This window comes from Schizosaccharomyces japonicus (genome assembly GCF_000149845.2).
Source record: "Schizosaccharomyces japonicus yFS275 unplaced genomic scaffold supercont5.2, whole genome shotgun sequence".
NCBI lineage: Eukaryota > Fungi > Ascomycota > Schizosaccharomycetes > Schizosaccharomycetales > Schizosaccharomycetaceae > Schizosaccharomyces > Schizosaccharomyces japonicus.
The window spans coordinates 1,074,573-1,092,918 of record NW_011627861.1 but is presented as its reverse complement, the minus strand read 5'-3'; the positions used below and the strand labels follow the sequence as shown (position 1 = coordinate 1,092,918).

At 41.2% G+C, this 18,346-nt stretch overlaps 11 protein-coding genes across 11 annotated transcripts; 5 read left to right on the top strand and 6 right to left on the bottom strand.

The window, feature by feature from the left end:
* Nucleotides 1-55: 55 nt before the first annotated feature.
* SJAG_03437 (DASH complex subunit Dad3) lies at nucleotides 56-1,082 on the bottom strand. Its single transcript, XM_002174548.2, has 2 exons — nucleotides 833-1,082; nucleotides 56-767 (listed from the first exon to the last, which is right to left on the bottom strand). The coding sequence occupies exons 1-2, from the start codon at nucleotides 905-907 to the stop codon at nucleotides 588-590; spliced, it is 255 nt and encodes an 84-aa protein (XP_002174584.1). The 5' UTR covers nucleotides 908-1,082; the 3' UTR covers nucleotides 56-587.
* SJAG_03436 (Smc5-6 complex SMC subunit Smc5) lies at nucleotides 889-4,448 on the top strand. Its single transcript, XM_002174547.2, has 3 exons — nucleotides 889-1,033; nucleotides 1,081-1,246; nucleotides 1,291-4,448. The coding sequence occupies exons 1-3, from the start codon at nucleotides 972-974 to the stop codon at nucleotides 4,303-4,305; spliced, it is 3,243 nt and encodes a 1,080-aa protein (XP_002174583.2). The 5' UTR covers nucleotides 889-971; the 3' UTR covers nucleotides 4,306-4,448.
* Nucleotides 4,449-4,761: 313 nt separating this feature from the next.
* SJAG_03435 (DUF1770 family protein) lies at nucleotides 4,762-5,316 on the top strand (the record flags this gene model as incomplete). The annotated part of the gene is made up of 1 exon (XM_002174546.1): nucleotides 4,762-5,316. One exon carries the CDS (start codon nucleotides 4,762-4,764, stop codon nucleotides 5,314-5,316), a length of 555 nt encoding a protein of 184 aa, XP_002174582.1.
* Nucleotides 5,317-5,504: 188 nt separating this feature from the next.
* Nucleotides 5,505-7,253, bottom strand: SJAG_03434 (4-aminobutyrate aminotransferase). The gene has a single exon (XM_002174545.2). The coding sequence runs from the start codon at nucleotides 7,047-7,049 to the stop codon at nucleotides 5,640-5,642; it is 1,410 nt and encodes a 469-aa protein (XP_002174581.1). The 5' UTR covers nucleotides 7,050-7,253; the 3' UTR covers nucleotides 5,505-5,639.
* A 774-nt stretch (nucleotides 7,254-8,027) lies between these two features.
* Nucleotides 8,028-9,545, bottom strand: SJAG_03433 (transaltion initiation factor). The gene is made up of 4 exons (XM_002174544.2): nucleotides 9,471-9,545; nucleotides 9,427-9,437; nucleotides 9,297-9,387; nucleotides 8,028-9,244 (listed from the first exon to the last, which is right to left on the bottom strand). The coding sequence occupies exons 1-4, from the start codon at nucleotides 9,472-9,474 to the stop codon at nucleotides 8,337-8,339; spliced, it is 1,014 nt and encodes a 337-aa protein (XP_002174580.2). The 5' UTR covers nucleotides 9,475-9,545; the 3' UTR covers nucleotides 8,028-8,336.
* Nucleotides 9,546-9,773: 228 nt separating this feature from the next.
* Nucleotides 9,774-12,020, top strand: SJAG_03432 (WDR44 family WD repeat protein). Its single transcript, XM_002174543.2, has one exon. It carries the CDS (start codon nucleotides 10,088-10,090, stop codon nucleotides 11,657-11,659), a length of 1,572 nt encoding a protein of 523 aa, XP_002174579.1. The 5' UTR covers nucleotides 9,774-10,087; the 3' UTR covers nucleotides 11,660-12,020.
* On the bottom strand, nucleotides 9,880-12,965 carry SJAG_03431 (Set1C complex subunit Swd2.1). The gene is made up of 3 exons (XM_002174542.2): nucleotides 12,621-12,965; nucleotides 12,305-12,569; nucleotides 9,880-12,257 (listed from the first exon to the last, which is right to left on the bottom strand). The coding sequence occupies exons 1-3, from the start codon at nucleotides 12,794-12,796 to the stop codon at nucleotides 11,706-11,708; spliced, it is 993 nt and encodes a 330-aa protein (XP_002174578.1). The 5' UTR covers nucleotides 12,797-12,965; the 3' UTR covers nucleotides 9,880-11,705.
* On the top strand, nucleotides 12,674-13,738 carry SJAG_03430 (WW domain-binding protein 4). The gene is made up of 2 exons (XM_002174541.2): nucleotides 12,674-12,938; nucleotides 12,988-13,738. Exons 1-2 carry the CDS (start codon nucleotides 12,885-12,887, stop codon nucleotides 13,534-13,536), a joined length of 603 nt encoding a protein of 200 aa, XP_002174577.1. The 5' UTR covers nucleotides 12,674-12,884; the 3' UTR covers nucleotides 13,537-13,738.
* SJAG_03429 (ubiquitin carboxy terminal hydrolase Ubp4) lies at nucleotides 12,909-15,603 on the bottom strand. Its single transcript, XM_002174540.2, has 3 exons — nucleotides 15,364-15,603; nucleotides 15,180-15,323; nucleotides 12,909-15,136 (listed from the first exon to the last, which is right to left on the bottom strand). Exons 1-3 carry the CDS (start codon nucleotides 15,469-15,471, stop codon nucleotides 13,661-13,663), a joined length of 1,728 nt encoding a protein of 575 aa, XP_002174576.2. The 5' UTR covers nucleotides 15,472-15,603; the 3' UTR covers nucleotides 12,909-13,660.
* On the top strand, nucleotides 15,547-17,218 carry SJAG_03428 (zf-CHY type zinc finger protein; the record flags this gene model as incomplete). Its single annotated transcript, XM_002174539.2, has 3 exons — nucleotides 15,547-15,717; nucleotides 15,768-16,897; nucleotides 16,956-17,218. Exons 1-3 carry the CDS (start codon nucleotides 15,662-15,664, stop codon nucleotides 17,216-17,218), a joined length of 1,449 nt encoding a protein of 482 aa, XP_002174575.2. The 5' UTR covers nucleotides 15,547-15,661.
* An 11-nt stretch (nucleotides 17,219-17,229) lies between these two features.
* On the bottom strand, nucleotides 17,230-18,182 carry SJAG_03427 (complexed with Cdc5 protein Cwf16; the record flags this gene model as incomplete). Its single annotated transcript, XM_002174538.2, has 3 exons — nucleotides 17,230-17,598; nucleotides 17,668-17,876; nucleotides 17,927-18,182. The coding sequence occupies 3 exons, from the start codon at nucleotides 18,180-18,182 to the stop codon at nucleotides 17,230-17,232; spliced, it is 834 nt and encodes a 277-aa protein (XP_002174574.2).
* Between the last annotated feature and the right edge of the window lie 164 nt (nucleotides 18,183-18,346).

The window sequence follows — 18,346 nt, the reverse complement described above, 5'->3', positions numbered from 1 at the left end:
ATTTAGGGAAGGGTAGGGCACGTACGTGTAACGCGTTTAATGAAAGCTTATTTAATGTGGATATCGCAAAGTTTACAGTTAAATGCAATATTGAATACACTTTACAGCAGCGTATAAGATTAATAGTATTTCATAGTATAACATAAACAAAGCAAGGATTTGACGAAGAAAACCTTAATAAAACTTGATTCTTGATTCAATGTATCAGGGTCTCACTGATCATTGTAGAGTATCCATGACGCTAATGATATAGAATGGAAAAACCCCGTAGCTTGTTCCGTTATTCCATTTTCCTAGCTTTTTCGATGGTCTTGTATATGTAAAAACAAGTGCAAAATAATCAAAAGTTAAGTTTGAACTTGGAACATATTTTGCACATGGGATACTAGAACACAAACAAAAAGACGTAAGGAGGTGACAATTTTTCATCAACACTCTCTATACTTGAAATTGGACCCAGTTAAACAGTAACTCGTAGTTCAACGGCATTTGTTTAATGAACCAATTCTGCAAGAAGAACATCTGTATGACAATAATGCACCATTAATAGTGCTCAACAAGGTAACACAGAAACAGCTTCATTCATTTCAATTTTGACTTTGACTTCCGGAAGCTTCTTCTTGAGCATTTTCCAAGTCAGCTAAAATGGCCCATATGCTAGCCTTAAAAAGCGTGTAAACAAGACCTGCCTTTTTTTCAAGCTCTCGAAATGTGTCTAAAGATTCCGAACTCGAATTATTGACGAGCTGGCGCAAGACATTAGCGAGCTATTCCAATTGTTAGTTTACATAGAGAAAGTCAAAGCTTCAATAAATATCTCACTACAAATTACGTTTTCGGTATTTTTGGCGAGTTTACTATATTCCTGAAGTACTTGTTGTTCCAAATCTCGAGTTGAACTCGACATTACAAATTTTGGGTATGTGCCTTCGTATCCTATCCACAGCTAAATGTCTACGTATCCTTAATTAATGAGGACGACGCGTAATTCCCAGTCAAATAAGCGACAAAAACGCTCTAATCTTTATGAAGAGTACGTAAAAGTGGACTGGTGCTGAATTTTGTTAACCGTTTTCGCAGCTATGTTAATGGGAGTATCGTTCGAATTAAGTTGACCAACTTTGTATCCTATGACTCATGCGAGTTTTTTCCAGGGCCGTATCTAAATATGATAATTGGTCCTAATGGTACTGGTAAAAGCACAATCGTCTCTGCAATTTGCATTGGCTTGAATTGGCATACTAAGGTACTGCTTAAACGACACAACGAACAAATCTAACCTTTATGTAGTATCTTGGACGAGAAAAGGACATCTCAAAGTTCATTAAAAATGGAAAATCATCAGCAACAGTTGAGATTGAACTAAAAGATTCAAATAACACCGTGACCATAAAACGAGTTATCAACCAAGACAAGACCTCAAACTTTTCTGTAAACAAGGAAAGCTGTGGCGGAAAAAAAATCACCGAGCTAATGACTCGTTTTAATATCCAGATTGACAATCTATGTCAATTCCTTCCTCAAGATCGAGTCGCCGAATTTGCGCAGCTAGACCCTTACATGCGGCTAAGAGAAACAGAACGAGCTATTGGTGATGACGAACTCTACGATACACACGAAAGACTCATTAAGTTACAAAAACAATTAGTCACTGCAGCTCAATTCAAAGATCACAGTTCTACTAGCTTACACAAACTAGAGGAAAGACAAAAGGCCCTTGAACGCGACGTTCAGTTATTCAAAGAAAGGGAAAAATCGCTTGCTTATATTGAGCTGTTAAAACTTGCTAAGCTACTTGTGCTCTACCGCGAAAAGGCACATTTCTTCAACGATCTCCGGGACCGGCGCAAAAGGCTAAAGGAGGAATTAAAAACCCTTTACGAACAGTCTGCACCTGCAATTAACAAGTACAATGAGCTTGTCAGGATCGTCGAAAGTGATGAAGCAAACCTTGCCAAAAAACTCCAACATTTAGAGAAAGATAAAAAGTCCCTTGACTCGATGGACCGGTCTTGTTCTTCCTTCCTTAGCAATGACAAAATTTGCTATGAAACCATCAAGTCCACAGAAGCACAGTTGCGGAATGCAAAATCATCTGTCGCTGACGTACAGCGGACCATGGAATTACTTATCGCAAAACGTGGCCCAGAGCCTCCCACTCCAGATGTGGAATCAATTCATAGAGAACTGCAAGAAATCAGTACTCAGAAAGTGCAGTATGAGAATACTAAACTGGAAAAATCACATACTTTGAGTAACATCCGGGGCTCACGGAATCAACACATTCGTGACATGTCCGACATGGAACGGGAGATTAACCAATTATCTAATGTGCGCCAAAAGAAGTTGAATTTCATGAAGTCTTCTCCTGGATGGAGCGATGCATTTCACACCTTTGAGCTTATCGAACAGAATAAGACACTATTCGAAAAACAGGCTTATGGTCCAATCTTTATGTATCTTAACTGTAAAGATAGACGGTTTTCTGCAATGATCGAGGGTTTCTTTCGCGCTGATACATTCAAAACATTTATTATGAGCAGCTATAACGATTATCTCAAGCTAATGGAGGTAATTACATCAAAAACCGTGTATACGCCCACAGTTCGTGAGTTTTCTAGTGAACGCAAACAAAAACTGGAAGAATTCGAAGGTCCTTGTCCACGGGAAAAATTACGCGAGTTTGGTTTTGACGGTTACGTTTTGGACTATTTGGAGGGACCAGAGCCCGTTCTGGTTGCACTTTGTTATATGCTTCGAGTCCATCAAATTCCGATTGCGGCGAAAGATCTTACTCCGGAAGCTACCGATGCTCTTAACAGACTTAAACATCCAAATGGTGATCCAATGTTTAAAACCTATTTAGCTGGAAACTCCATCCATCTTATTTTTCGTTCTTCTTACGGCAACAAGGAAATTACCCAGCGTACAGACCCTCTACCAACCAATGTCATTCATTTCGGTGATTCAGTCGACGCTGAGGATCTTCATAACAGAAGGCAAAAAATGGAGGAAATGAGAAGACGAATTGCTGAAGAAGAAATTGAAGAACAACGGTTAAATGCTGATCTCTCAAACTCAGATGCAAAAATTCGGGAATTCACAACAAATATTTCTCAGCTAAAGCAAAAACGTGAAGAGCTCCTTGCTCCTGTCAGAGAATGGCAAGCATTAAATGACAAAATCGAGCATCAACGAATGCTTCTAGAGCAAAGACGACAAGCACCACCAAAATATACAGCAGAGATTGAAAAGCAGAAAACTTCTCGTAAGGACAATTGCACGGAGTTTACTCAAGTTTTGCTTAAAATGAAAGATGCTGCCCTTTCATCAGCGAATACTTTCGAGAATGCACTCTCTTCCCGATTGAAAGAATTGCAATCTCGACATGAACTAAAAGAACATGAAGAACAAACAGCTTTAACGAAGCGGCGATTGGAGGAACTTACGGCAGAGCTCTCAACGTTTTCTGAAAAGGTGACAGCAGCAAAAGAGGACGCTATGAGTTTATACAAAACCATCATGGAACAACTACAGAACGAAACTACTGAAGTTCAGGCTAAGGTCACTGAAATTAGTGAAGAAGTTGAATCTGTTGAGGAAGTGGAAAACAAAATATCAGTTGAAACTACAAAACTTGACTTTATTAATGTCAATAGTTCGGTTCTGGAAAAATACGAAAAGCGCAGAAAGGATATTGAGGAAATACGAGCTAAACTTGCTTCTCATTCTGCGACGGTTGAACGTTTAGACGAAGAAATAAAGCAAATACAGACTCCTTGGGAAAAGAAGCTTGATAAAATCGTTACAACGATCAGTGCGAAATTCGCCAAAAGCATGACAGAAATTAAATGTGCTGGAGAAGTTCGTCTAGCAAAGAACGACGCCTTCGATCAATGGCATATTGAAATTCTGGTAAAGTTTCGGAAGACTGAAAGCCTCCAAGCTCTCACTGGCCAGAGACAATCCGGCGGTGAACGTTCGGTTTCTACAATTATGTACCTATTAGCTTTACAAGGAATGACGATCGCTCCTTTCCAGGTTGTTGATGAGATTAATCAAGGAATGGACCCACGAAATGAACGGATGGTTCATCATCATTTTGTGCAGTCGATCTGTGAAGAACCTACCTCGCAGTACTTCTTGGTGACTCCCAAGTTGCTTCCTGAATTAACGTATCATCGCAACGTGAGAGTCTTGTGTATTTGCAACGGTGTATGGCTACCTAAAACATCGATTGTTGGAATGGAATCATATTTACAGAAGGCGAAGGCTTTACAGCTGCAGTCTAGTGATTCTGAATAAACGATGAAATGCCTTGTTATGCTTGTTGGCGTTATGATATCTACTTATATAGTAAAGACATTCGTTTTTTTTTTGTACCATGTAGGTAAGCCGCTAACTACGGTGATTATGAACATACAATGTATTCTTAGACAAATGCAAACAAATTTAGTTACAGTGTCTTTGTTTATGACATTTTATGTTTCAACTTTACGCGTCGTGTACTTGCCATCCGCCATTCACAAAAAGCTTAGAAATAGCGGAAACGCGTTGAAACTGATTTCTAGTTTATTATTGTACATTATTATATTCACAGGACACTCATTGACTTCCGTTTTAAGCCTTTCGACGTAGTATTTTAAACAACGCGTCGAATTTCTGTAATTGTGGGTTGAGACTGTTGATAAAAACAGTTAAGTGATTCCTTACCAATATATCTCTCCATAAAAATCTTGTTCAGTGAAAAATAAGCCAAAAATGACGGAATTATCTGACAGCGGCATTCTTGCTGGATACGAAATTATTGATGTTGACCAAGTTCATGAATACAATGTACAAGATTACACAGACACATCCCCATCCACTAGCTCTCCTTTGACACCAGCTAGTTTTGCTTACATGTCATCTTCGACCATCCTCAATCAAAATGCATCAGCAGAAAACGTTTCTCCTTCAGAATCCGAATCCGACAGTTCTGTTGCCATAGAAGTTCAGCAACCAAAGGATCTCACTAAAAATGACTCTGTATTCGTGTACGATGAGCAACCTGAGTACGTGACCCCACCCATACCTGATTTGCGTTTCCAGTCTACATACTATGCATCTTTGGAGAAGGCACATGGCAACATCTGGTTGATTACGATGATTACGTTACGAGACCATGCTATATACCCCTTCTTAAGTGGTAGTATGTGGGTTTTATTGCGCTATGCCTTTCGTAGTCTCGGTTTGCAAACACTTGGTCATCGTTTTGGCCTTATGCTTCGGAGAGTGTTTGCCAGTTTGGGTGCGACCGTATGGAAACGTCGTTAATTACTTATTCTGAATCATGAAGTAATGTTTAATTTGTGTTTTTTTCTTTTCCTTATATGTTGTTTTATGTTGCTGATTTAATTAAGGAGCCATCGCTACTGTTACCAGTAGCAGCAATAGGGAAGATGAACCCTTCCAAAGGCACAAGCATTAGCAAGAAAACAAATGTTCAAACAACCTCAAACGTGCTAGAAACCCCACGATCAGCTACAAACTTGTAACACTTTTGATGGCAAAGTTCACCTATATTTATCTATTGGGTAAGGTCATTAAAAACGAGACAAAAAAGGGAATAAAAATCTAGACAGTAATGTCAAGGCATTCTAAGCAGAGAAGACCTTGTCAATGGCAGCCAGCATGATGTCAGCATGGTGCTTCTGGAACACAAGCATGGGACGCAGACGAATTCCAATGGGACCGCAGCCACCGATGTTCACACCCTCATGCTTCATGTCCGCGCAGAATTTGTCGCGAGCCTCAGGGCTTTCACAGTCAAAGGCGATGAAAGTACCCTTGTTCTTACCACGGAGGTTGTTAATCTTTCCAGGGTACTTGGCTGCCAGCTTTTCAAGACCTTGGTACACGTAGTTACCGACTTCAATCGTGTTTTGCAACAAGTTGTGGTCGCGAATCTCTTGGCAGATGTACTTGGCTTGGACAACACGGATCGGGTCACCCATCCAGGTGTTGAAGTGACGGTAAGCCAATGCGGGACGAAGGAGAAGATCACTGTAGAAGAAACCGGCAACCTGGAACTTCTTGGAGAAGGTAACCATGTCGGGTGGATACGGAAGGTTCCAAGCTTCATGAGCCCACATGTTTCCAGTAGCGCACACACCGGTCTGAACCTCATCGACAATAAACAGAACACCGTGCTTCTTCAAAGTTGCCTGCAACTTGTGGAAGAATTCGGGGGAAGCATGGTTGTCACCACCCTCAGACTGGATGGGCTCAACGATACAAGCAGCAACAGGGCAATGGTGAGTAGACAAGATTTGGTCGACTTGATCAATACAACGTTGCTCCTCAGCGGCGTTCTCTTCAACGTGGTCCTCCAAAGGATACTTAAGAGCGGGGAAATCAGCTTGAGGCCAGGGGAACAGGGGGATATCGAGCTTGTGGATGGGCTTGGAACGAGTAGTCGACAAGGATCCAAACAAACGACCGTGGAATGCGCGACGGAATGAGAGAATCGCAACTTCAGGACTACCAGGAGCCTGGTTGTTCATAACAGAGACCAAATCTTCCTCGCTGAAACCAGCACCCTTACGCTTTTGAGCAGCCAAGTGAATGAAAGCAATCTTAAAAGCAGACTCGTTGGCATCACTACCGCTCATTTGAACGTAAGCGTACTTCTGGCCCTTGGGGGCATTGTCAATCAGACCCTCCTTCACAATTCTAGCCCACTCCTTGGGAGGGAAGTTTCCAAGGGCAGGACGGTTCATCATGAGCGTAGCAACTTCATCAGACTTGGCAGCCTTGATCAAAGTCGGGTTGTTGTAACCAACAGCAATGGAAGCAATCTGAGCATATACATCAAGATACACGTTTCCATCGGCATCGACAAGGTAGTTTCCAATGGACTTCTCATAGTCGACCACAAGCTTCGTGGCGCTAGTGTCGATGTACTTGGTCATTTCTGCGACGGCAGCTTTGCTTTGGGGACCGGGAATCTCCTCAGTCACAATCTTGGGGCCCTTAGGTTCATTGGGGAAGAAAGGTGCAGCAGTCATTTTCTCTGTTCTTGAATTCGTCTAGTGAAGTGTTTTGCTAATGCTTAGCTTGTTGATTTTTGGGGAAGTCGCTACTGCCCAAAAATGTCTATGGTTGAAAGGTTGGAAAGTTCTAAAAGACAAAGCAGTGTTCAATGCTTTTCTGATGATTAACTACTGGCTCTTCGATGCCTTTAAATGTTGTTGCTAGCACTGCCGTCATCTTTACCAATTGATCCAATATTACCAACGGAGTCCTGCTATCATCTCCTCCTCACTGAGTTACCTGGTCGCGACTTGTTTCTATCACGCTGCAACTTGTTATCTGGCGATACCCCATCGTTTATCGTGTCGATAGATAGACATTGAGTAACAATCGTCGGCTCCAATTCCCTTAGAAGCTATGTGATTTGTCGGCGATCCATAGTCGTTTATCTAAAGCGAGGCGGAGACCTTCTCAAGGGCTTTTTTGTGTGATGAAGGCGGCAGGCCAGACACAGAATTAGAAGCCGAATTGCATTATGAAAGCCTCACATGCATATGGATACGGTCAATGCGTCCGTCTAGATGCAGTTTCTACGATAGTACATGTAAAGCCGAAATTTCTGCTGCAAGAATCACATTGTGCCTACTTGCGATGGCCGCGATGACATACAAGGGCGACGGGGGTGTTGTGGGGGTTCTGTGGGATAATATGGGGTGCACATGGGGGAGATTGCATACGGGATTCGAACCTTGCAGGAAAACGAATGAAGAAAGAGGGAGGTCTCGACCGTTCGACCACGGAGATGAGAGAAAGGAGCATGACCGAGACTACAGCGTGGAGTAGTTAGCGGCGAACGCAAACGGAATGAGCCAAGCACCACAACTAGATCTGTTGAGGGTATACAAAATTGCTTCCTCCTATCTCTGTAAAATTATCCGACGCTACAAGTGAATATGGGACATCCCACAGACCGTGTTCAATTTATTGCATCCATCACATCCCAATTCACACCTCCCCGCCATCTGCCTCCGTCTCATTTGTCTCATTTCACACATAGCCAGATAGAAAGTGATTGTATTGAAGTAACGCTTAGAACCAGACAGACTTCAATAGTTCTAAAACACCAGTGAATGTAGACCGCGAATAAATACTTACCATTAGACCGCCTCAAAGTTAAACAACTGAAGCTGTAACTTAGAAACACATTCATTCGCAAACAATCGAGAAATCAAAAAACCAAGTACTGTGTATCACCCTCTCATCAAATCACTGACTTTAGGAGCTGTTTACACAGCTTGATCCATGACAGTTAACAACAGAACCTACTTGCGACCCTTGCTAATAGTTGTCCAACCCTCTTCTTCTTCTTCAACAGCGGGGGCAGGGGCAGCAGCTTCTTGAGCCTCCTCGGCAGGCTTGCTCTCTTCCTTGGGGTGAAGACGCAACTCTGCAAGCTTCTCGGCAGTCTTATCAACAGGAGCAGCCTTAGGCTTAGCAGGAGCGACCTCTTGGTGGAAAGCTTGATTGCGCTTGGCAATCTTCTCCTCGACCTTCAAAAGAAGCTCAGCATTGTCAACAGGCTTAGCGCCACCAAAGGGATCGAATTTGGACTTGGAAGCGGAGGAAGCAGCAGAAGCAGCGGCACCTTCGGAAGTGCGAGGCTTCAAGTTCAAACGAGGACGGCCGGCATTCTCACGAGAAGGAAGAGGGCCACGGCGAACCCAAGGTTGAGCGTCCTCTTCACGGTTCTGACGAGGAGCAGCGTTTCTGTAACCACCGAAGGAGCGTTGCTCACGCTCAACAGGGGGCAAGGGACCACGGCGAACCCAATCGCCAGCACTACGGTCATCTTGGAAGTTGGAGCGGCGGGGCTCGGCAACAGTAACACGGACGGGGCGACCGAGCAATTGCTCTCCCGAAAGGTCAAGAGCGGACTTCAAGGCGTCGACCGACTGGAACTCAACGTAGGCGAAGCCACGAGAGCGTTGAGAGACAGGGTCAACAACAAGGCGGACGTTGCTCACGCTTCCACCGAAGAAGTTGGTAATCTCACCCTCGGACAAATCGAAGCTGAGGTTGCCAACGTGAGCGGTGAAAGGAGGCTCCGTAGGCAAAGGCACGGGCTCGCGGTCGTAACCACTGGAGCGACGGCCCATACCGCCAGACTCGTAGCCACCAGCGTTGTCAGAGTATCCAGAATCACGGAAGCCGCCAGCAGAGCGCTCTTGGGCTACGACAACACAGTTAGGCACTGTTCCTCTATGATTCAAATGTTCACATACGCAATGCGGGCAAATCATCAACTTCATCAGCCCAATTCGTTGCACCGAACGCCTCGTCGCCCAGAAAGGCCGTCAAACTCATCTTGGTACTCTGAACCGTTCAGCACCGGATTTCAATCACTAAACAAACCTTTTTAGGACCTATTATTAACAATCCGTATAGCGATTACTTGCCCATTTTTTATATATAAAAGACTCTAACCACGTTATCGTAAATGGTCGTCGTAAAGGGTAGTTCGTCAAGCGACGGGGTATGCCTCAATCGAAATTTTCGGCTGTGACTGCTTCTTTCCATTAAAGTTTGGAGGTTGTCATGTGACTTTATTTTAGCGTCGCGAATAAAAACTTAAACGAGCTTTATTTGAGCTCTAAGAATTTTGATTGATTGTAAATAATAAGGTTAAAACACTGACGGCGAAAATGACGTTGAAACGATTTTTGGGAATTGTCATTACAGAATGAATTCGTACATTCTACGCAGAATTCTACGCCATCAAAAAGGCAGCAAATAACATCTTACAATGTTCTGCCGCCCAGAAAGAGAACTACGCACGAATTGGACAACTCGTAGGCATCTAACCAGTTCGCGAAATACATTCAGTCAATTCGAGAACACTTAGAATCGGGTTACGCCAATAAGGATTTCTACAAAATATAAATACACAACGTTCCTTCTTAATCAGACTGGTTTGAGAAGGCGCTGGAATGACGAACATAGGAATTGGATACATAATTTTAAGCAAAATTGCTTTCGAAATTGCTGCATAACTGATAGAGAATTATTTTAAATAATGTCGACACATCACCGCTTGTCGCTTTCAAAATTTCATAATTCAACACCAGATGAAGGAGCGAATACAGATTATATGGTCACAAAGCAAGAATGCAACCACATTGCATTGTCTGGTCCGGGAAATGACTGTTTTGCAGAAGGAAAGGAAGCAGAAAAACTGCTTCCGATACGTTACATTCCGACGGTAACGGGTCACATGGGGAAAAAGTGTGAGCCGCAATTGAGTCGTCTTTATGTTGCACAAATTTTGAGCCCTACTGACATCTGTGATAAGACCGTATGCAGTCGCAGGCGGGCAGACGGTGTAGAAGATGTGCATCCAGTGTGGGCATCTGAAATAAGCCATACAGGAAAATACTTGGCTACAGCAGGGAAAAAATCCGTAGTCCAAATTTGGAGGGTAGTCGATTTTAAATCACTGGCAAACCTTAATGTTACGAGCACAGAATACGCAGACGCGTCCGTGTTCACTCCAAAACCAATTCTTGAATGCAAAGGACACACCGCTGACATTTTATGCATTTCCTGGAGTAAAAATGACTTTCTTCTAACAAGCTCAAATGACGCTACTGTCCGGCTATGGCATCCGAAAGTACAAAATTGTTTAGCTGTCTTCAAACACACTGAGATAGTTATGTCTGTCGCATTCCATCCGATTGATGACAGATATTTTATTTCGGGAACTTTGGATTCAAGATTGCTTCTTTGGTCTATTCTTGACCGTAAGCCTATATGGCAAAGAGCTTGCACCGATCTCATATCGACTGTGGCCTTTTTCCCCGACGGAAGAACTATTGCTCTTGGCTTTTTCAACGGAAAGTGTACACTGTATACCACCGACAAGCTGAAACCCCTTCGAACATTTAGTATGCATAAATCAGCATCAAAGAATGCCAAGTGCAGAGTGACGGGGCTTCAATGTGTCAATTGTGTCCCGCAAAATACTCAATCGAATGTTCTTATACTCATATCGACGACTGATTCTCGGATACGGGTGTACAGTCTGCTCACATCAGATTATATTATGAATGTGAAAAATGTAAGTAATCCTCGTGGACAAATTCTCGCCCGTTTTAATGATAATAACAGGTTCATTATCACTGGCGGGATGCACAATGTGGTAGTGGTATATCATATACCACAATCGTTCTTAGTCATGGCATCCACAAAAGGAGCCCATGCGTTTATCCGGAAACTTCCATACGAAATGTTTCAACTGGGTGAACGACACATTACATCTTGTTTGATCGCGCCCCAAAATACGTCGCTTCTGCTGGCTCAATCGGGCGACATAATGTATCGTCTTTCTGGTCTCATTAAAAGTTCAGCAACATCCGATGAATCTTGGCATCTTCCTGTTGGAACCGATTTCGATATTATCATATGCACAGACGAGCTCGGTAGGATTTTAATTTGCCGGCAGGATATAAATGACCTTCACCGGAAACAAAGTCTACACACTTCTGAAAATTTAAAACTCGTTATTCCGTTTTATAATTTTTGCGCCAAAAGAACTGCAAATACTTTTGAATTTCGTTTGCGGAATTTCCTTTCGACCATAGGGGAATAAAAGCGATGCTAATTACTTTATTCATGAATTCATTTCGGTCATTGTTTTAGCTAACATCTGACGTCCAAAATGTGAGAGAATCATCGACGGCTGTTATGAACTCGGCATACCGAGGATTAAAACGAATGATTGATGGTACTTCCATGTCCATATCCAGTTGGCATATCGGACGTTGCAGACTTGAATGTCGGCTGTTGTCATGTAGATTGTAAACGGCAACGTGTTTGTTATCTTCACGACCAAACACGTATTTTGAATCAGGCGTCAAACAGGCACTTGAATATTTTAATGACTCCTCAGTAACTGATGCCGATTGGTCTTGATTTTGAAGCATAACTTTTCCTGTGTATGCATTGAGAACAAGGAAACCTCCTGAACTCAAACTTAATAAAATACACTCTCCATCTGTAGAGAACTCAATGTGACTTACTGTAACACCGTAAGGCGGTTTTGGAAAGGAGAACTGTTGAAAGGGCTTTAAGTCGAAGCTTTTAATGTTGTACAAACTGATCGTCAGTGTTGAGAGACTCGCTACAGCAAACAAGCTCGCAGTAGCATCAAATGCAGCTACTGCTGGAGAAGTAATATTTAGCAAACCCTTTATCTGTTAGTACAAGAGGAATATGTAAGAAACCTTGCTCATACCTGGCACGTTGACGAACGCATGTCCCATAATCGAAGTGTATTGTCCAAAGATGTGCTTAAGAACAATTCGTCTACAGGTGAAACATCAAGTGAAATAACTTTATCCTTGTGGCCGACAAAATAACGAATGTATCGATTCGAATTTAAATCAAGAAAACGAAGGGTATCTCCTTCTTTAGTTGAAGCATACACAGTAGATGTTGAATGATGTGAGAAACAAGCTAAATGTGCGCCATATTTTTTGCTGGCAAACGATCTTACGAATCTGTAGTTGTTAGATATTTCAATGCATTTTTGCTGTGAATTGGAGACTTACTTTCCAGTTGTACAATTGTATAAATGCAGCATATCATCAGTAGAGCAACACAAGCATAGCTCACCACTGTCGTCAAAATTAACAGAAGTTATTTTTTTTCCTTTCTCCACATCTCGTAAGACCTTGGTAGGGCGAAATTTGGAAACTAAATTGTCATCAATAGGCAAAGTAGCCATAGAAAATGATGTCTTTAGGTGTTGGTCTCTACGGTGGGTTCGGGACTACAGCTACATAAAGTTTTGCTAAAATACAGTTCATAGCAGGATGACTGAGTATTGGAAAAGCATTCCAAAGTATTTTTGCAAGTATTGTAACAAGGTTTTTACATCGACGTCTAAAAAGTTCTTATTTTTATTAACATTAAAAGTTTGTTACAGATACAAAACTAGGTCGACGCGAACATGAAGCTACATTCAAACATCAAAATGCAATTAAGAAGTTCATGGATGATATACACCGGCGAAATCAAAATGGGATTGTTAACAACGTAGCAAAAAAGGCTCCGAAATCAGACTCAACATTAGCTCCGTACGAACGAAAAGTTGTACGGAAAGAACCCATAAAGCAAACTGCTAAAAAGATTCATACACTCGATGATTGGCAATTGACAACACCTGTAAATGAAACTGACTCCATTCCAACACAGATCAGTGAAGCTGAACAAAAGTCCACAAACTCAGAATCATGCTCACAAAATTCTAAATCGTTTGAATTGTCACAGCCATCGTTGAAACGAAATCGAGAAATAGTTCGTGAAACCGATTTTAATGAACTGTCCAAATATAAAGTTCAAGAAAAGAAAGCACCGGAAATTGAACAACTCGGTAAAAATGAGTCAGCAAACGATTTAGGGAAGCCGGTTTTATTCAAAAAACGAAAGTCAGCTCGTGAAAATATCAAGCGAAAGACAGCCTAGAATGTTTAATCTTATTTGTCATATTTCTGTGACTTCAAATTCTTTTAATTGTTACGGAGCATAGATGTGTATTTTTTTTGTTATTTAAGAAACGTCAAAATTTATTATTATTTCCAGGTATTCGCTAATTTGCCGCATCAACTTTTTGATAAAACAGAATGTACGCAGTCGAGAAATTCTGGTAAATTCTTTTAAAATCCGTAACAGGTTGCACAATGGCATCATCACAGTAATACCAATCATAATTATGGAATACCGTAGCCGTATAGTGACCATTTTCCAAATCTCCATAATGGTTTACAAATGCAAACAGTTCATAATCAACGGGTTCATAGTATATAGATGATTGAAAAGAAGGTGGAACAATCATGCCGCTTGATATTCTCTTCTTGAACTCAAGGGAAGTCTCAATTTTACGATGAGTTGTGCCAATCATACGAAACCGTTTAAGTTGAAAGATCAATACGGACGGTAATCGTGAAACGCTCATTGTTTTCTTTGCATCTCTAGGAACGTCGCATTTTGGGCAATGCCATGCGTTGTTTCCTTGTAAGACTTCTTGCATTGAAAATGCACTGATACAAGTTTCGAGTGTGCAAGATGTTGTCGTGTCTTTTATAGGTAGTGCTAAAGATGAGAATGGTGCAAATGTTGTGGACGTTCGCTGGCATGTTAGACACTTGATTTGGCTAGCAAGCTGACCAAAGAATAAATCTGCGATCGGGCTAGAGTTCCTACGTTTGTAGATATTCCATTCAATGTTGGCCAAATGTGACATTGGGAGACGTTCTTTAGCAGCCTGTTGCTCTGTGGTTAATTCTGGCAATGGTGCTTTACCCGCTGATGAGTTTAAATCTTCATGTAAAGAATCCAAAAAGAAGTTCAAAAATTCCTGGGCATCGTGCTGGGAAGCTGTGTCGAATTCAGAGTATATGCTACAGACGTTGGCTAAAAAGTCTTTTGGGGAACAAACTCCTTGCCCTTGTAATGCTCGTACTTGATGAGACAAGCTTGTGAACGCAGTTGTCAGTTTTCCACCAGTGCCTAATGGGTTGTTTTGATTAAGACTTCGTAAGGCTTGACCATCAATAAACAGACTGACGAAAGGTGAACATGCGAAACAGCATTGCAAAATAGAATTCATGTAGCACGAATTTCCAAGGTTTGTCAAGCCAACTGGGCTTATTGAAATAGTATTCTTTCCAACTTTTGCGGGGGAATTTAGGTCTAAGAAACGAGGTGTAATTCCCATAGCAAGTAATGATAAATATATTTTAGATGCGATATTTGCATCGTCAAGCATATTGTCACATGAGTAACAGATAGCAGTTTTAATGTGAGCTTGGTGGGGAGTTTTGATGACTGTACGAATGGCATCTAATGAATTGTTTTGAATGAATGAGGCATCTAAAAAAACAGTACCCGACGAAAAACTGTATTCCTTCGAAGAGTTATGAGCATAAATATTTAAGAAAATCGTAGAGGGGTCATGATGGTTTGCTAGCTGTAAAACGTGAGATAGTTCGATGGGAGTAAATGCATGCATCACTGCAATCCTTTTTTGCAGTGTCGTAAGTCGCTCTGTGAGTTGTATTGTGTTCTGTACGTTAATACAAGAAAAATCGGCATCGGCAAGCCTATACCTTTTGAATTTGTAGAAGATCATTATAGTAGGAAGCGTTTTTAGATATACGAAATCGTTGAGGAATGATATACACAAGTTTGAACACTCTCAAATATAAAATATAAGAGCTCATCCATTGACTTGAAGAATACAGTTCGTTGGCCTTCGTTTGTTAATAATAAAGAATACATTTTCGATTTTACCTCTTTTAGCCAACAAGACGCGCGAAAGATACAGCTTTCAACATTCTCATCGTAGTGAATGTAAACAAAAGCCTTCTCAAATAGATCCTCAAAGTAATTTTTGCCCATGTGGGCTGTGTTTTTGAAGAAAAAGTAACAAAATTGTAGGATGCCGAATTACGGATTGTGTCTGTTGTAAGAGACCAATTCTTAGTATCACCATTCCACCATACTCTTTTTGGAATCCGTACAATTAAAAACTGTATACACGTATTTGGACACACTTAATATCGTTTTATTTATTTAAAGCCTAGGTAAAATGGATTGGCAAAAGCAAGTTAATGTTTTTCAAAGAAGAATGGGGGCAAATATCATGTATGAAATTTCTGTTGTAGTAACACTATATTAACAGGATAATGTAATAGAAATGCGAATTCGGAAGTATTTCTTGTTTGTGCATCTGATTTTGGAGACATTTGTATGATCGTTTCTAAAATTGATATACACAAAATTTCTTTCGTACTCAGTGATGAGCATAAAGACGTTGAAGAAGAGATCAATACTTTGTTACTAGATCATTCATTTTTAGAGCATCGAACACTCTTAAGCGTATATAATTATCTTATATATAATTGGGATAGACTTGCTAAGGATCATGAACAACGCGAACGGGAAAAAGGAGACACGATTACGAAAACTGAAGAGAATATAAATGTGGAAAAGAAAGACGATGCCAAAGATTATGAGTCTATTGCAAAACGATCATCATTGTCAGAAAAGTTAAAGAAACTGGACATTACTGATCAAGACTCTAGCTTTACCAAAGCCAAGGATACGCAATATTTAACGAAAAAAGTTAGTCTAGGAACGTTGAATGGGGAGTTGCAGAATGATTTACATGAGATTAAGGAACAGGACACAGACACGGATGGGGATGAAAATGACAATGAGGACGAGGATGACACTGCATTTGGCGATCAAAACACAACGAAAACGGAGGAGGAAGAAGACATGGTAATGATTTGCTCTGAATTAACCGGTTTAAACATGGTTAACATTGGCTTAATGAGATTCCCAACTCTCAAGCTAGTGGTAAAGTGTTCCAGATGCAGATACGGTACTGAATGCAGTGTACAAAAGAAGTTTACAGGAGTTTGCTCCCGATGCACGTTTAACTTTGTACTACAGTGGAAAATGGGCGATATCCATGCTCACTCTACGAGAGCAGGTACTCTCAGAGCACTTGGTTGTGTGCCACTTGATTTGTTACCCTTAAATGCTCAGTGCACATGTCTCGAGTGTGTCGATGAAGTTATTGTCTTAATCAATGGCCTTTCTAGTGCTCAAAAAATGACCAAGTTCTGCGTTCATTGCACAAAGAATTTGAGTGTTGAGTTTCAGACGGCCGACTTTCATTTGTTGAAGCTACGGACCGGATCACAAAAGGTCAACACAAAGAGTGCAAAGAAGTTTAGCAAGCAGAATCTCGGTATTGTGCGCGGAAAACCTTTACCAAACAATGGTGCATGTGCACATTACAGGAAGTCACATCGATGTATGTAGTAACGCTTTTTATGCGTTTCCCTTAAATGCATCTTGCTAACAGATTACAGGGTTCCGGTTTTCGTGTTGCAACCGTATATATCCTTGTTGCGAGTGTCACGATATGGATCAAGATCATCCACATGAGCAGGCAAACAGAATCATCTGCGGATTTTGCTCCATGGAATCGCTGTACACGCCTAGCAAGCCATGCCCACACTGTGGAAACTTCACGACGCGACAACAATTGAGTGCCTTTTGGGAAGGTGGAAAAGGAATGCGAGACCGAGTCCGGATGAGTCGAAAAGACCCACGAAAATACAAGCGATTGTAGGATATTCGCCGTTATTCAGATTCATCATCATAATTTACTAATTTTTGAGAATGACATGAGAAAGGATGCTGAGTGCTTTCCTGTTTTTTTCTATGAACAGGAGCATGAGTTCCGAAGGGATCTCGTTTTATAAAAGTGTTTCGAGCAATCCTTGCTAACGCTGTATTTTTGCTTATTTTACTCTTTGTTTTGAATACACTGTCATTTGTCCTTTTTTCATTCAAGCTGTAGTTTTTCTCTTTTCCTTTTGCTCTTTGGACAAGTGAAGCAGCCTCAACTTGATCATTGGGACTGGGAGTTACTAATGGTACACTAAAAGCTGCTTGTTCTGTAAACTTTTTGTCTCTTTCTCTTTGGTCAAGGAACTTTCTTTTGTTCGTCTAATTCTGTTAACGAAAACCGTCATTAATAAAGGTGGGAATGTCTACGTTAAAATTGCTCTCACATACCCTAAACTCTTTTCGTAATTTCTGGGAAGCTTCGTAATTATCAGCCCATTGCCTTTCATTCCGTTCAATCAATGCATTAATAATGGAGTTCGCCTGCTGAGCTTGAGTATTTCGTTCAATGGCTACTAGTGCCTCATCCTTTTCCAAAGGTTTCGTATCTATTAATCCAGGTTCTGCTCTTGGCTTTGCTCCCGACGTTAACCGGTATTCTGTATTCTATACGAGTGTGTTAAAAATGTTTGTTCGCAATGCTATTCACTTGCTTTGGGATCGGTTTCAATTGTTATTTCATTTGAGCAGAGATGACATCGAAACTGAAATGACCAAATGGTAGTTGTGTAATACTTTCCAATTGCAGTTTTTGAAGCATTGTATCGCGTTCCTTGAGTAAGAAGATTATCACAGTGCGAACACCATATTGAGTAAGGTAGTTCAAATCTAATGATGTTTTTCCCGCTTTTCTTTTTTTTCCTCTGTACGTCATCAGAGAATTCATTCGAATAGTACCGTCCCATTCCAAACCCCTGCATTGTCGTCAATTGCAGAATAACAAAAATAACAAAATTATCAAGGTGTTGGGTCGGAGGAGACCCACAGGTAACAGCAGGTAACAACCACAGCAAGAAACAGAATTAGTATGAATAAGTTTGTATCGGGACTCGGTAGTTTAGAAAGTGAT